At 42.9% G+C, this 18,042-nt stretch overlaps 1 protein-coding gene across 10 annotated transcripts in view; it reads right to left on the bottom strand.

Moving 5' to 3' along the window:
- Positions 1 to 13,760, bottom strand: part of ANO5 (anoctamin 5) — a 115,245-nt gene extending 101,485 nt beyond the window's left edge. For all 10 annotated transcript variants that reach the window (XM_061610628.1, XM_061610626.1, XM_061610625.1 and 7 more), the window contains exon 1: positions 13,326 to 13,760. In XM_061610628.1, the coding sequence (XP_061466612.1) occupies positions 13,326 to 13,380 (55 nt within the window). In that variant the 5' untranslated portion in view covers positions 13,381 to 13,760. The remainder of the gene's footprint in view (positions 1 to 13,325) is intronic.
- Between the last annotated feature and the right edge of the window lie 4,282 nt (positions 13,761 to 18,042).

Below are 18,042 nucleotides of genomic sequence, written 5' to 3' on the forward strand. Positions count from 1 at the left end.
GTCTGTTTTGGGGCTCCCCCCCCCCGTTTTTATAATGCCCACTGAGTTCGTGATAGTATATAGGAATCTAAGCTTATTGAAGATTAGGACTTCCATTCTATACATGCTCACCAAGAAGTTCCTATTGAACTCAATGCAATTTACTTCTAAGTAGACACATATAAGATTGTACTGTAAGGGATGAAAATTCTTGGTCCCTGTTCCTGTCACATAAGTATTGAAGCCTGCATAATCAGCCTTTCTGGCCCAACAGAGCTGGTTAGCACATTGGAAGCCAGCATCAAAAACATACCCTTCCTTTAGGATAAGTTACACATTTGGCTGTGCAACTGATCTAATTAAGTTTTAGCACACTGCATAATCTCTCTAATCTTCTTGATCAAGAAGTTCTGCTATATACAAAATAATGAATCTACACACACACACAAGCAAAATAAACAAGTAGAAAAAAAGAATACAAATAGGCATGCTATTCAATGAGAGACACTTTGGGCTGCACTGCATGTGTGAGGTTTCTCATAATTCACTGTTGAAAAATCAATTTGGCAGAAATAAACTACTGTAAAACTATCAAAACTCAACTGATATTGCAGAAATCCCTCCCAACTACTACATGCATTTCCCCTTTACAAAGACAGGCACTTGTAACTCATGTTTTGTAGACTCAAACTTAATTGGTAACAAAATGTATTTGGTTTTTCTTGGTCCATTCCAGGAGCCATTGTTATTGTTGTTATGTGCCTCCAAGTCGACTACGACTTATGGCGACCCTATGAATCAGTGACCTCCAAGAGCATCTGTCATGAACCACCCTGCTCAGATCTTGTAAGTTCAGGACTGTGGCTTCCTTTATGGAATCAATCCATCTCGTTTGGCCTTCCTCTTTTTCTACTTCCTTCTGTTTTTCCCAGCATTATTGTCTTTTCTAATGAATTATGTCTTCTCATTATGTGTCCAAAGTATGATAACCTCAGTTTCATCATTTTAGCCTCTAGTGATAGTTCTGGTTTAATTTGTTCTAACACCCAATTATTTGTCTTTTTTGCAGTCCATGGTATGCGCAAAGCTCTTCTCCAACACCACATTTCAAATGAGCTGATTTTTCTCTTATCCGCCTTTTTCACTGTCCAACTTTCACATCAATACATAGAGATCGGAAATACCATGGTCTGAATGATCCTGACTTTAGTGTTCAGTGATACATCTTTGCATTTGAGGACCTTTTCTAGTTCTCTCACAGCTGCCCTCCCCAGTCCTAGCCTTCTTCTGACTTCTTGACTATTGTCTCCATTTTGGTTAATGATTGTGCCAAGATATTGATAATCCTTGACAAGTTCAATGTCCTCATTGTCAACTGTAAAGTTGCATAAATCTTCTGTTGTCATTACTTTAGTCTTTTTGACGTTCAGCTGTAGTCCTGCTTTTGTGCTTTCCTCTTTAACTTTCATCAGCATTCATTTCAAATCATTACTGGTTTCTGTATTAGCGTAGTGACGGGTAATGGGAGGTATGGTGTTGTGAGGAGAACGTGCCAGGTAAGGGGAACTCGTCCCAGACAAATAGTGCCTGTGACTTGTTCCGGTTCTCCTCACATCCCCAGGACTGATGGTTGTTTTGTCAGTCAGCCTTCGGATCTCCACATGCTGTTATTAAATGCCAGGTCGGTATGTCATAAGATCTCTCTTGTTCACGATCTGATTGTGGAAGAAGCTGCCGACCTGGCCTGCATAACTGAGACCTGGGTGGGTGACCAGGGAGGAGTTGCTCTTTCCCAGATCTGCCCACCTGGGTATATGGTTCAGCATTGTGGTAGAACCGAAGGTCGGGGAGGTGGGGTTGCTGTGGTCTATAGGAGTTCTTGCTCACTCACCAAGCACCCTGTCCAAGTGACGACTGGCTTGGAATGTCTCCACCTTGTGCTGGGCCAGAGAGACAGACTGGGAATTTTGTTGGTGTACCGCCCACCTTGCTGCTCAACAAATTCCCTAACTGAGCTGACAGAGGTAGTCTCGGAGGTACTGTTGCGGTCCCCTAGACTATTGCTACTGGGGGACTTCAACATCCATGCCGAGACTGCTTTATCTGGGGCGGCTCAGGACTTCATGGTTTCCATGACGACCATGGGGCTGTCTCAATTTGTTACTGGCCCGACACATGTGTCGGGACATACCCTTGATTTGATCTTCGCCACTGGACATGGAGATGGTGATCTGGAGGTTGGGGACTTATCATCTATACCATTGTCATGGACAGATCACCGCTTGCTGAGGTTTAGACTAACAGCGACCCTTTCCCTCCGCAAGGGCGGGGGACCTGTTAAAATGGTCCGCCCCCGGAGACTAATGGATCCTGAGGGTTTCCAAAAGGCTCTGGGGGTTTTTCCGACTGAGAAGACTGGCGCTCCTATTGAAGTCCTGGTTGATTTGTGGAATATGGAAATGACCCGGGCGGTTGACACGATTGCTCCTCTCCCTTGCAGAGCTCATACAGCTCCATGGTATACCTTGGAGCTGAGAGCGATGAAGCAAGAGCGGAGAAGGCTTGAGTGCAGATGGAGGCGGACTCCTGATGAATGCAATTATGCCTTGGTAAGTGCCTGTTCAAAACAGTATATAGTAGCGGTGAGGGTAGCAAAAAAGAGATATTTTGCTGATATTATTAAGTCATCACTCTCCCGCCCAGCGGAGCTTTTTAAAATTGTACGAGGGCTTTTACATTCTGGCCCTCGGGACATTATAGATTCATCTGTAGCCCGCTGTGATGAATTTGCCAGGCATTTTCAAGATAAGATCGCTTGCATTCGACGGAACTTAGACTCCAATATTATAGCACTTGGTCCTAATGAAGCATCCAGAGCACGGTCTTGTCCCCATTTATTGGATGAGTTCCAGTCGGTGCAGCTCGAGGATGTTGACAAGATCCTTGGACTGATGAGGGCGAACACGTCTGTTCCGGACCCTTGCCCCTCTTGGCTGGTGAAAGCTAGCACGTCCGGAACCGCCGACTGGGCCAAGGAGGTAATAAATGCCTTTAAGAGACGGAGTGGTCCCTGACTGTCTAAAAGAGGTGGTGGTGAGACCACTCCTGAAGAAACCCTCCTTGGACCCAGATAACCTGAACAACTATAGACCTGTGGCGAATGTTCCGTTCCTGGGCAAGGTACTGGAACGGGTGGTTGCCGGCCAGCTCCAGGGGCTCTTGGATGACACTGATTATCTTGATCCATTTCAATCCGGTTTTAGGCCCGGTTTTGGCACCGAAACAGCCTTGGTCGCCCTGTATGATGACCTCTGTCGGGAGAGGGACAGGGGGAGTGTGACTCTGTTGATTCTCCTTGATCTCTCAGCTGCTTTTGATACCATCGACCATGGTATCCTTCTGGGGAGACTCACGGAGTTGGGAGTCGGGGGTACTGCTTGGCAGTGGCTCCGCTCCTACTTGGTGGGTAGTCAATAGAAGGTAGTGCTTGGGGAACACTGCTCGACACCCTGGACTCTCCGTTGTGGAGTCCCGCAGGGATCGGTACTGTCCCCCATGCTTTTCAACATCTACATGCAGCCGCTGGGTACGGTCATCAGGAGTTTTGGGGTGCGTTGTCATCAGTATGCTGATGACATGCAGCTCTATTTCTCCTTTTCATCCTCTTCAGGTGAGGCTGTTAACGTACTAAACCGTTGCCTGACCGCGATAATGGACTGGATGGGGGCTAATAAACTGAAGCTCAATCCAGACAAGACCGAGACGCTGCTGGTGAGTGCCTTCACTGCCCAGATGGAGGATGTTCATCCTGTTCTTGATGGGGTTACACTCCTCTTGAAGGAACAGGTTCGTAGCTTGGGAGTTCTTTTCGATCCTTCCTTGTCTCTCGAGGCTCAGGTGGCCTCGGTGGCACGGAACGCTTTCTACCATCTTCGATTGGTAGCCCAGCTACGTCCCTATCTGGACAGTGATGACCTCGCCTCAGTTGTTCACGCTCTGGTAACTTCTAGGTTGTACTACTGCAACGCACTCTACGTTGGGCTGCCCTTGAAGATAGTTCGGAAACTACAGTTAGTCCAGAATGCAGCGGCCAGACTATTGACGCGGACCAGAAGGTCCGCTCATATAACACCTGTTCTGGCCCATCTGCACTGGCTTCCTATTTGTTTCCGGGCTAAATTCAAAGTGCTGGTTTTGACCTATAAAGCCCTACACGGCATGGGACCGCAATACCTGGTGGAACGCCTCTCCCAATACGAAACTACCCATACACTGCGCTCGACATCTAAGGCCCTCCTCCGAGTGCCATCACATCGAGAAGCTCGGAGGGCGGTGACTAGATCCAGGGCCTTTTCGGTGGTTGCCCCCGAATTGTGGAATAGTCTCCCCGATGAGGTACGCCTGGCACCGACGCTGCTATCTTTTCGGCGCCAGGTGAAAACCTTTTTATACTCCCAGGCATTTTAAAATTTTTAAAAATTTTAAATATTCTTTTTAAAGAAATTGTTTTGTAGTGTATTTTAAAACAGTGTTTCATTGCTGGTATGTTCTGATGTTGTTGGGTTTCTGTTCTTTGTTTGTTTTGCTTTTTGATTTTCTTATATTTGTTCTATTCATATATTTTCTTGTTTATCCTCTATGTACACCGCCCAGAGAACCTTTTTGGCTTAGGGCGGTATATAAATAAAATAAAATAAATAAATAAATAAATAAATAAATAGTAGTATGGTGTCATCTGCATATATTAAATTATTGATATTTCTCCCTCCAATTTTCACACCTCCATCTTGGTCCAATCCTGCTTTCCGTATGATATGTTCTGCGTATAGATTAAATAAATAGGGTGATAAAATACACCCCGTCTCACACCCTTTCCGATGGGGAACCAATCGGTTTCTTCATATTCTGTCCTTACAGTAGCCTCTTGTGCAGAGTATAGATTGCGCATCAGGACAATCAGATGCTGTGGCACCCCCATTTCTTTTAAAGCATTCCATAGTTTTTCATGATCTACACAGTCAGAGGCTTTGCTGTAATCTATAAAGCGCAGGGTGATTTTCTTCTGAAATTCCTTGGTCCGTTCTAAATCCAGCCTGGACGCCTGGCATTTCTTGCTCCGTATATGGCAAGAGCCTTTGTTGTAGAATCTTGAATACTTGCATGGGATATTAAGGCAATAGTTCGATAATTACAGCATTCCCTGGGATCCTCTTTCTTTGGAACTGGGATGTATATGGAACGCTTCCAGTCTGTGGGCCATTGTTTAGTTTTTCTTGACAGATTTTTGTCAAAATTTGGACAGATTCAGTCTCAGCAGCTTGTAACAACTCTATTGGTATGCCATTTATTCCTGGTGATTTGTTTCCTCCAAGTATTTTAAGAGCAGCTTTCACCTCGCATTCTAAAATGTCTGGATCTTCATCATATGGTTCCTCCGTGAATGAATCTGTCATCCTGGCATCTCTTTTATAGAGTTCTTCAGCGTATTGCTGCCATCTTCCTTTTATTTCATCTCGGTCATTCAGTGTGTTCCCCTGTTGATTATTCAACATCCCTACTCTTGGTTTAAATTTCCCTTTCATTTCTCTAATCTTTTGGAATAGGGCTCTTGTTCTACCCTTTTTGTTGTCCTCTTCTATTTCTATACAGTAACTATTATAATAGTTCTCTTTGTCCCTACGTATTAGTCGCTGTATTGTTGCATTTAGGGTTCTGACTGTGTTTCTATCTCCTTTTGCTTTCCTTCTCTCTTTAATAATAATAATAATAATAATAATAATAATAATAATAATAAATTTTATTTATTGGTCGCCTATCTGTCCAGGTTAGTGGACACTCTAGGCGACTTACAATGGTAAAAACAATACAAAGTATACAGCATAGTAAACCAATAACATAATCATAATCAGTTTAGAACAATTCCAGTTAAAACCACATAAAAATCAATCCTCCCCCATTCCATAGGCCCGCCTGAACAGCCAGGTCTTTAAGGCTTTGCGAAAACCTGTCAGGGAGGGAGCATTTGAAGAGTTTCTTCAGTCATCCATTGGGGTCTTTCTCTCTTTTTAACTAGAGGTATTGTCTTTTTGCATTTTTCTCTGATAACGTCTCTGACTTCATTCCATAGTTCTTCTGGTTCTCTGTCAACTAAGTTTAAAGCCTCAAATGTGTTCCTTATTTGATCTTTATATGCTTCTGGGATGTTATTTAAATTGTATTTTGGCATTATGATTGCTTTGTTGGTCTTCTTTAGCTTTACTCTGATTTTCAATACGACCAGTTCATGATCTGTACCGCAGTCTGCTCCTGGTCTTGTTTTTGCAGAAAGTATGGAACTTCTCCACCTTCTGCTACCAATTATATAATCAATTTGATTCCTATATTGACCATTTGGTGATGTCCACATGTATAGTCGTCTTTTCGGTTGTTCAAAAAATGTGTTCGCAAGAAACAAATTATTGGCTTCACAGAATTCAATAAGTCTTTCTTCTGCTTTGTTTCTTTCTCCTAGGCCCCATTTCCCCACAATTCCTAATTCTTCTCTGTTCCCTGCTTTTGCATTCCAATCCCCCATGATTATCAGCACATCCTGTTTTGGTGTGTGATCAATTTCTTCCGGTACTTCTGCATAAAATCTCTCCAATTCCTCTTCTTCTGAATTTGCCATCGGAGCATACTTGGATGATGGTTATGTTGATAGGTTTCCCATTTAATCTCATTGATATCACTTGCTCAGACCTTGTGTTGTAGCTCCTAATTGCTCTTGCTACATCACTTCTCACTATTAAAGCAACCCCATTTCTTCTTAATTTCTCATTTCCTGCATAAAATATTTTGTAGTTGCCTGGTTGGAAATGTCCCATTCCCATCCATTTTAGTTCGCTCACACCAAGTATTGTAATGTCGATGCGTTCCATTTCTTGCGTGACAATTTCTAACTTTCCCTGGTTCATGCTTCTCACATTCCATGTTCCTATTGTGTGCGTCGTACAACTCCAGACTCTCCTTTCGCATCTGTGTGCATCAGCCTCTGGGCTTCCTTTCAGCTTTGACCCAGCTGCATCATTAGTTACAGCGCTACTCGTACTTGTCCTTTGTTCTTCCCTAGTAGCCAGGAGCCATAAGAGCAACAAAAGAAGCAACCATGACAAAGAACAGGTCTTCTATCTTCCTGTACCTGTATATTTTCAGGTTGCTCCAGAGGAGATTTTGCTATTTGCTCACCTGAGGCAAATAACAATTGTCTCTGCATGCATAGCTAAGGGCAGCACCTCCTTCTAGCCTATATAATGACATTTATCACCCTAAGGAAGATAATACTGTACTGGCCTTTCAATGGTCTCTGACCTGGAATATGACTTCTGTGGAACATTTGTGGCTGTATTTTCTTAAAGGAACAGGAAATACAACTGAAACACAGCCACATCTTAGTCTTGCAGAGATATGAGAAGATGAAACAGCATTCTGGAGCTTCTTTGAAGGGCAGGGAGAGAGGTAATGAATGAATAAGTTTGGGGAGGGGATGTGTTTGGATCTAAGAAGTAGAAAGTAGAATAGAAGCTGGAAGTGGAAGAAGAATAGATGGGCTAAGGGGTAGTCAGTATGGGATAGCAACGTTTGAAGGCTGAAAGTCTTCTCAAGGCCCTTATTAAATTGCTCTTTTCAATTGAAATTGCTTTCAGTCTCATCCTAGTTTCACCTAGATCAGTTTTTAAGAAATGTGGCTGGGCCTGCCTTAGAAGACATTCCCAGAACATGAACAAAGGCAGTATCCAACTAAACAGTTCTGCTAGCTCAAGGACAAAGTGCCTCATGATATTCTGATTAGCAAGCTAGCTAAATGTGGGCTGGATGGAACAACTATCAGGTGGATCCACAGTTGGCTCCAGAATGGTACTCAAAGAGTGCTTATCAATGGTTCCTTCTCAACCTGGTGGAAGTAACGAGTGGGGTACCACAGGGCTCGGTCCTGGGCCCAGTGTACTTCAACATTTTTATTAACGGCTTGGATGAGGAGGTACAGAGCATGCTTATCAAATTTGCAGATGATACAAAATTGGGGGGCATAACTAATACCTTGGAAGACAGAAGCAAAATTCAAAGCGACCTTGATAGGCTGGAGCATTGGGATGAAAACAGAATGAAATTCAACAGAGATATATGTAAAGTTCTACACTTAGGAAAAAGAAACCAAATGCAGAGTTATAAGATGGGGGATAACTTGGCTCATCAATATGACATGTGAAAGGATCTTGGAATTATCGTTGATCACAAGCTGAATATGAGTCAAGAGTGCAATGTGCTGCAAAAAAGGCAAATGCTATATTAGGCTGCATTAACAGAAGTATCGTTTCCAAATCGTGTGAAGTACTAGTTCCCCTTATAGGGCCCTTCCAACTCTACTATTCTGATTCTATTATTCTAAGGACTTTTAGCTGTGCAATAGAACTTCCCTGCCTTCTCCTCTGCCCATGTGCTCCTTGCATAACCCATAAATCTGCTCTTGTGGGCAAAGGAGAGGGCAGAAGTTCCATTACGCAGCTAAAAGTCCTTGTGCTGATGGAACTGTTTAACTGGATACCGACCATGGTTTCTGTTTCCAGGAGAGAAACAGAAGAGTTTCCTCTGCTTCATTCTATCACAGACTAATGGATAGTAATTTATGCTTCTGTGCAGATATGCAAGTGTTGTGTATGAATATGCTTGTGTGCACAGGAGGGACAATCACACATGAAATAGCACACTGGCTATTTTAAAACTAGAAATGCAGCTTCCAAACCATCATAATCATTTCATATTTCTAAAATGCATAAAACATTCTAGAACACACATTACAGAAGACGGGGTTGGAGCTGCAAGAACTCTGAATTCAATTTTATTCAAATATGATGCCTCTCACAAACATTGGCTGGCATTGAGACAAAAAGATCAGTGTGTTATTGGTGGGAATAGGACCAGCAAACATCAGCATATTTCTAGCTTGCATTAAACTTTAATCGATATTCGCTAGGTCCCTTTTATGATTAAAGTATAGAGGAGAGATGTAAGGCAAAAATTGATGCAATGGATTTTTTCCTAGCATAGAAACTGCTTTGGGAAGATCACCAGCTATGCACTTTGTAAATATTAACCTTTCCCTTAGTCATAGAAATAATTTCATCTCAGACTCCTACAGGAAAAATACTCTTACTTGGAAGTCATTCTAAAGATATTTAGCAAGTCTATTTTAAGCAGTATTTCAATGTAGAAAATAATGTTTTCCACATGAAAGCACTACACTCTGATTTTCACATTGTATTGGTTCCCTTGATCCATCTTAGAGAGGGGAGTAAGAACTGGGGATCTGAAACAAGAGATGAGGCATCCTTTTTTCAATCTTGGATTTTTCTGTCAATTTTAAGATGACTAGTGGCATACACCAAAAAGGAGAACTGCACACATACAAAAACACACTATTCACTTCACCACCACTATGACCGCAGTTTCCATAGCTGCCACCAAACAACAACAAAACAACCTGGCTTCCCTCACTCAGTTTTCCCCCCTCTCCCCACGGCATATTTTGTTATTTACATCTTGCAGCTTAACCTACCCCCTTCCTTAACTGCTTCTCAGAAGCACCTGCAAAGCATGCTGGCCTCTTCTCTTCCTGGTCACCACTTAACAGACTCCGGTGTATTGAACTGACCAATATAACACATCCAACTAGACCAGGCATTAGCACCAGGGATGGTTTGGCAAAAGTTGGCACCTATGGGCCACAGAGGGTCCACCAGGGCTTATCATCCTTTTACAATTACTAATGAAAAGCACCGAGTAAAGCAGCTGCAGAAAACCACCATCTTTATTATTCCAGAATGTCTCTGGCCCCAATGCAGAAAGCTCAGAGACACTCCTGGGAAATTAAGATGGTACTTTTAGCTGTGTTTTTCAGTTCTTCATTGCTTTGCTAAGTGATGCCACCCTCCCTGGTTGCCTGGCAAGCATATTTGTGTGGGTAGGTGGGGAGGCTACAGCCAGGGCAGGGACAGGTGGCAGTAATCACTCCAGCACTCAGTAAAAAGCACTGAACTATGCAGCTGTGGGAGCTACCTCTATTTTCATTTCCCCTGCGAGGCCACCAGAGTTGTTTGGGGAAGGGGGCAGAGGACAGCTTGTGCATGACCTTTGAAACATGGTGAAGGTCCTGTATCCATTATCCAGTGTCACATCTGGCTTATCCAAAGTATCCAATTAATTCATGACCTGCAAGTATCAATTGAACAGCAATAACATAATTTCCAATCAACAACCAGTGCTAGAAGGGGAATAATTTTATTATTTATTTATTTATATCCTGCTCTTCCTCCCAGTAGGAGCCCGGGCAGCATAACAATAGTATCCAGTGTCAATGAGTGGAGTTACAGAGCTTCTTTCAACACCAGCGTTGCTGCAGCTTAACTTGGCAGGGCAGGATCATGGCGTGGTTGGATTGCTGGATTGGCTCCATCTGTGTATCTGCACAACCCCAATTTCACCATCACCTTTTCCTGTTCATCCAAGTAAGACCCAATAATGTTGGTGAAGGGTGATACCACACCACACCTGTGGTGTGACACTGGTCACTGCTGGGAGTAATCTGTCTGCATGTAAAAGAAGAGAAACTCCCACACTTTTATTTTTGGAAACATGGTTGATATGTTCTCTAACAATTGGGAGTACTCAGCCGGAAAAGAAAGAAGTTTAATCTGATTCATCTCTAAGGCAAATCCAGTCCAAGTCTAATTTAGTTTTGGGAGTGAACCTGGCAATAAAGTTTTTTTCCTACTGTACAGCCTAGTTTGCATTTCTCACCTCTGCAATGCAAATGCAAAACTTGGGTTCTCTTCTACTTTCTGTTTTGCATTAAAAAGTGTTGAGGTAAAAAGGCTAAAAGGCAACTCCTGGTTCAAGACATTTTGCTACCTTAAGCAGAACAAAAACACCCTCTCTTGGTGCACCTTTTAGACACCAACACCTATCTTTTGTCTATAACCACTTCATGAAACAGATTTCTTCCTCCTGCTAGGTCAACCATGTCAAAGGTACTTTTAGTTATATATGAAAATGTCCCTTGCCATCTATTTCATCTCCTGTGTATGTCCAGTTTTCACAGGTTACATGCCATGTTTGACAAACATGGTTGTGAGAACCAAATAACGTTTTCAAGATGCCCTTAATCTCATCCTTTATAGTAAACAGTGTAGATCAGTTTCTTCTGAATCACAATGCAAAGCTCAAAGCACTTCAGGAAAAAAAAGTTCCCTTGGGAAAACTCACAAACAGTAAAATCCATATTAGAGAAATACCTATGTTAGGCTAACTGAAATGCCACAAAATATTGTTCAACTCAAACTTTGAACTCAAAAGCTTGCACACTATTTTGTGACATTTGGTTGGCTTAATAAAAGTATTGCCTGAACATGGATTTTGGAATTTTTCTTACAGGACAAAAAGGCTACTTTTGCTGTTTACATAACACAGGGGTTGCTAACCTGGTTAGTGACTCTTGTGTATTTTTTTTAAACTGAATTATTATTAATGGGAGGTGGAAATGGCAGGTACTTCCTTCACCCGTGGAGGGGCTTTTCTGAATGTGTGTGTGTGTGGGGGGGAATGCTCGTGTATACACTGTGTGATTTAGAGATATACACTTGGGCAGAGAGAGAGGGGGGATATACAGTATGTATGATCTCTGTGTATGTTTGGGGTGGGAAGAGATGCACTTGGGCAGAGAGGTGGAAGATGTGAGTGTGAGAGAGATGAATGTAAGCAGGATATGTGAGAGACAGAGAGATGTATGTGGGGTGTGAAAGAGAGAGGAGTGTAGTCTGCATGTGTTCTATGTGAGACAGGAAGCAATAATCTGAGCAGAGTGGGAAACATGCATATATGGCTGTGTATATATGAAGTGTGTGTGTGCATGTGAGAAATGCATGTGCACCTGTGGTGTGTATGTGCACGTAAGAGCAACAGAGAGTGAGAATGGTGTGACCACCTTGTATATTTTTCATGGGGACTGCAGTGTGTGTGTGGTGGGGAATCAATATTGTGTGATCTCCACAATCAGAACCAGCAAAACAGTCACAACGAGCATGAGGTTGTTGATGATGGGGGGGCATCACTGCAGCCATTTTGTGCATGACACCCACAGCACTTCTCAAAATTTGAAATGTGCCCACTGGTCCAAAAGGTTTGTGACTGTTGATGTAACAAAGTATTCACAAAATGAACTGATGCCCTTGTTCTGGGCTGGCTAGAATATTCTGCCTTATATTTTCTGGGAAGGAACTAAGTTAAATAATGGGCAAATGCGGCCTTACTTGTATTACCTCTGATGCAGTCTGGTGAATGGGCAATTGGAAACAGTCTTGGGAGCGAAGGAGTCTAATGATCCCAACTAGGCCTCACTATCTCATCTCTGCCTGATGCATGCTACCACGTAACAATACATCTTCCCATATTTCACTGGAAAGTTTCTGAACAAAACTCTGCATCAAATTATGTCCTGGATTAAGATTTTTATCTCTACAAATTTGGGGCATTACTGGTGAGAGCTGCTTTTCCACTTTCCAGTATATGCTTTTCTTCCTATATGTACTTGGACCACCCTCAAATACAATGTCATGCCCATGTAGAATGCTTTCAAAGGACTGCACACTATTATCTAAATGAAAGACACTTTTGTTTAGGAATGAATATGTGTACTAGGTGTGCGATGTGACCGTCGTGCAACAACACTGACATGTTGCTATCGCCTTTCACACGGCTCTGCCCATCATACTAGAACTGTGATAAAGGTTTGATTCAGCGTTCCAATTCAAACGCTTGAAGTGGTCTGAAGAGGTCTCACCAGCTGGAGTCGAGCCGCTTCCCACTTGGGTAGGAAAGAACCGCCCGCCTTCCATGGCCGCCTGGGAATTCCCTGCTCCCGACAACCCGAGGCGCTCCTTCGCTTCCAGTCCACCCTTCTTTCACACACCACAGGTGCCCGTCTGGAAAAATTGAGCCTGAGGCAAGGCATGTCAGCAAACACGGGACGGCGGGAATTAATAGCCACTGCCAGTCAAGCCCGCCATGAACCAGGCCGAGCCTACGGCACCTCCCAGCCGCACCCGGCCCCGGCGGGAGGCACCGTTATATCCGTCCCTGGCCCGTGAGAGCGGAGGAACCCTCGGGATTCCCGGACACTAGCCTAACAGCTGCAGGAGGAGGAGCAGTAGCCCAGCCGTGTCGTTGCGGAGGAAGGCAAGTTTCTCCCTGGGCAAGCCTCTTGCAAACTGGCGAGCAATGAAGTTCCCCTCCCCCTTCTCGTTGGCTTTACTCACCTTCATTGGCCGGACCCATCTCAATGAGGGTCTCCTCCTTATCCACTCGGTTCATGGCTACTTGAGAGAGTCGGGCGGAAAGGCTAGCAAGGCAGCCTTGTCCGCAAGGGAGAGCCAAGGTGGAAAGAGCGGACAGGAGGACAGACCACGCGTGCGCCACCCCCTTGTCACTTCACTCCCTTCCCCGCCTGCTCAATCCCCTTAAAGGGGAGGTGCCTCGTTCAATTCTTAGGCTGAGACGGGGAAGCGAAGGGAAAGGTCGAGAATTGGTGAGTCAGGGTCTGCGCGCGCTGCCAGATTTGGGCTCGGATTTCTCGAGCAGATTGCGTCACGGAGGGGGAGCTTTCAAGGCTTTGCTCCTCACGGTCTCTCGCTCGCTCTTGATCTCCCCACCCTTTTCCTGTTCAGCCTTTCGGTGCTGATGCTGCTTGATGGGTGGGTCTCTCCGAGCAAACTCACACCCACGTTCTGCATTACAAGAGGCGTGTTCAGGAGCGTAATCCCCTTCCCCCATCTCCTCATCGTTCACAAAGACTTGCAGTCGCGTAGTTATTTTATTTATTTATTTACTTATTTATTAATACATTTATATCCCACCCTTCCTCCCAAAAAGAACATATAAATAAATAAATATAAATAACTTTACATTATTATTACTACTGCTACTACCACCACCACAAAGAGGACGCTACCAACTTAATCAGAGGAAGAGGACGGGGAGAGAGGAAAGTCATCTTGGGTCAGTCACCTCACAGCGTTGTTGTGAAGAAAGAATAGTTGGCAAGTGTGTGCTACCCTGAGAAAGGATAAATATTCTAATTCTACCCTGAGAAAGGATAAACATTCTAATAAAAGAAATGAAAAAGAAGGATTCGTTCTCCCCTTTTTTTCTCCCATGGTCTTTTTCCCCACTCAAAATTGCTCCATCCTTTTATAAGTTCTGAGAGGGTTTTATAATACAGATAATTATTTATCAAACTATCGGCACACATTTCACGAGAGAGACAATAATGTGTGCATGATTTCAAACAATAAAATGATCAAAAGAATAAGAAGGGGAGAGGAAGTTACTGTCTCAGTCAGTTAAACAGAATGAACTCCAGTGGAGCCCACTTCACATGGAGTAAATCTGAATTAATGTGTTAGGTATCTATGATTATGGGCCTTGGGACTGTCAACACATGTATGCAATAGCAACAAGTGTCACAGGTAGGCTGTAGAGTGATATATAATACATTAAGGCAGCAATCCAATCCAATGAGTAAGTCCCATTTAACCCATTGGAGCTTACTTCTGAGTAGACATGTATTGGATTGCAGCCTAACTCTCAGTCATGAAAACACTTATTTGCTTGTACCTGTTTCTTCTTTTTTTAAAAAGCTCTTTAAGAAGTGCCCAGTTGATAGATTTGAGTTGGTCTAATTAACTGCTCATGACATTTTCCATTGTCATAAAGAAAATGGCCATAAGATGGATTTCAACGCTAGTCACAGCTGTATTGGCCCAGCCATAGAAAACAATATGTAATTAGGGTAATGCTCACAAGCACAGTATGATACATATCGCTTCCCGAGTTTTGAAATAATTGGAGCAGCAAAAAATGTAAAGCAGATGCAGCATCTTTCAGGATTAAGCCTGTATTATTTTTGGGTGCTCTTCAGATAATGAGGAACAAAACAAACAACCCTCTGCTACTGGGTGAATATCCTTCTATATGTATTACTAACATATCTTTCTATATGAGTTACTAGTACTGTATATTTTTCTATATGTATTCTAGTGTTCTTGGTACTCTCTTTGCAAGCAGAGAGTACAAAAATACAGCATGAGAATCTTAAAAATACATAGGCCAAGCATTAGCAGGTCTTGTTTATGTATCCTAGATAGGTATCACATATAACTATCTGAATCAAAAATAAATGTGAGATAAAAGAAAGGTAAACAAGGTTATTTGTCAGCTTCAGTTCAAAAGAGGCTGAAATACATCTGGACTCTCACAATGTTTGTTATCAAATGGAGTAATAAAACACTGTGGGCCCTTATATGTGTCATACAAACCTGAGAGATCATTTATAGCTCTGTAATTGTCTGTGAGAAAGAGAGTTATGGAAGAGTTGTGCAACTTTTTTCTCACTACTGGTTCCAACTTAGTACGTATGAGCACATGAAAACAAGCCCAAGCAAAGCATAGTGAAGATGAGGATCTAGTCACTTGGCAGATCTTCTGAGGTAAAATGTTCCCACATTGTGGCTGATCATTTCTTACAAGAAAATATGAAATGTTGAGAGCTAACATTTAAGTATAATTGGCGCCAATGAAATTTTTTAAGAGCCTACCGCTCATGAACTAATTGAATGGAAATGGACTGCCTTCAAGTCAGTTCTGACTTATGCTGACCCTATGAATAGGTTTTTCATGGTAAGCGGTATTCAGAGGGGGTTTATCATTGCCTCCCTCTAAGGCTGAGAGGCAGTGACTGGCCCAAGGTCACCCAGTGAGCTTCATGGCTGCATGGGGATTCGAACCCTGGTCTCCTAGGTCGTAGTCCAACACCCTAACCACTACACCACACTGGCTCTCTCTGATTATAATTAGTGTGCAATATATACAACTACAATAATTGCCTTCCTGGATCAAACTGAGGTCCCTCTACTGACCATTGTTGTGTTTGCAGCAGCATCCAGCCAGATCCATCTGTGAAGCTCACAAGCAGGATATAGAAGCAATGTCCATCCTCTGTTTGTCCCACCTTCCAGTACTCAGAGGTATAGTGCCTCTGAACATAAAGGTTTCATTTCGCTCATTGTGGCTAGACCTCCATCACAGTCTAATCCCTTTTAACACTGTAAAAGCTAGCGATCGTTGCACCATTGTCTGATGGTAACTTCCATAAATTGTTATTGTTTTTAATTTATTACAGTCACTGTTTACCCAAACATAAAAACAGAACAAACAACCCCACAGGAAGCTAGGCAGCACACAAATTACAAAATATCATCTCAGTCTTTCAAAATATGTCAACGAAGGCATCAGATGGACCTTGCTGGGGAGATCATTCCACAGATGGGAGCCACAACTGAAAGACCCTCTCACTTATTGCCACCCTCCAAGCCCCCCTAAAAGGGGGAAACCTGGAGAAGGGCTTCAGAAGAAGATCTAAAGATCTCCATTCATATTGGGAGCGGTGTTCCAAAAGATATTGGGGTCCTGAGCTGTAAAGAGCTTTATAGGTCAAAACCAGCACTTTGTGCTCAGCAGTACTTCCTTTCGTGTAATACCATGTGCAAAAGAGGGGGAAATGTCTCTGTCCATCCTTCCTAAATCAGTCATAATTTTGTAAGAAAAACATATCACAAGTGATGCCTCACATCAGGAAAGCAACCAAGTAAGTACAATCGGATTTCAATCTTGGCATAAAGAGAGGGTAAAAGGTAGCAGCTCAATTTTACCTTATTACAAAACAAAATGCTGTAGATGCCCCGTCCCCAGATATTTCTTCTGCTCTAGCTACCTGTGTTGCTGATTATGTATTTTTCTTCCCAGTCGTGATAGTGTTATGGAAGAAACCGACGCATATGAAGCACTAAAGATGCATTACTAAATATAATATAGTGCACTGGTATAGCATTGTGTGAGCCCCAGAAAAATACAAAATCCACTTTTCTCATTATGTAGTGTATAAATAGATGGGTAGGAAAGGACACTGAAAAGGCAGGCACTGTTTTTCCTGGGTCAACACTGTGCATGCCAACTGGGAAGCCTGCTAGGAAGACTGCACATTCTATGCTAGTTCTACAGTCATCGCCATGGGCTGTGCCTGTGAAGATAAGCAGTGGACCAGCATTGGCTGAAATCTCTCGGCATGTGAACTGCTGAAGTAAGTGATAAATAGATGTCCTACAGTTCCGTAATGGTTGCAACAAGATAACACAGTCTGAGCCTTGAACTCAATAACATTTTATTGTCTGATTACGATTTGTTGTGATGCCTTAACATACAATTATCCTTGACATACAAGTGATCCCTCAACATACCATTATCCAAATAGTATTCCCAACTTATATGACCCTCTGTTTGCATGTCCTGAATACTATGAGCGGGCAGAAGGTAATTGGATTTACTGAAAGCCCTCTGGCTGATTGACAATAGATTGTTAAGTCTTTCTGGTTCTCCAAAGTTTAAGAATACCAAGAAAATGACAAGGAAAAAACTTCTGCGATGGCTGACTTTGCACTCATCACTTATTTCTCAGCCTTAGTGTTTCCCACCTGTAAAATGTATTAATTAACTGCTGTTGGCCAACTCTTAGTCCAGCTCTGCAGGCCATCTTTAGAGATTTGAGTTAGAATCTTTCTCATGAAGTAACTAGGGTGTACATTTGTACTTGTATATATGCAGATCATTCCAGTCAATGGCACTTAGGGTAAAATGAGCAGGGCCAACCTTACCATTATGCAGAATGAGATGACTGCCTCAGGTGGCAGATGCTCCGGGCAGCAGTGGCAAGCACCTGATTATTCCTCCTGAGCCACGCAGCCATTCCTGGTTTGGTATTTTAAAAAATATAAACTGAAATAGGAAATGGTTTTGTGGTCCTATTTCTTAGCAGAGATATAAACGCAAGCAGCAGAGTGAGAATATAAACCAGTCCACACCTTTCCCACAGATGTACTAGTTTGTCAAATAACCCACACACAGTAAAAAGATAAAGAATAT

The sequence above is a fragment of the Rhineura floridana genome, chromosome 2 (genome assembly GCF_030035675.1).
Source record: "Rhineura floridana isolate rRhiFlo1 chromosome 2, rRhiFlo1.hap2, whole genome shotgun sequence".
Taxonomy (NCBI): Eukaryota; Metazoa; Chordata; class Lepidosauria; order Squamata; family Rhineuridae; genus Rhineura; species Rhineura floridana.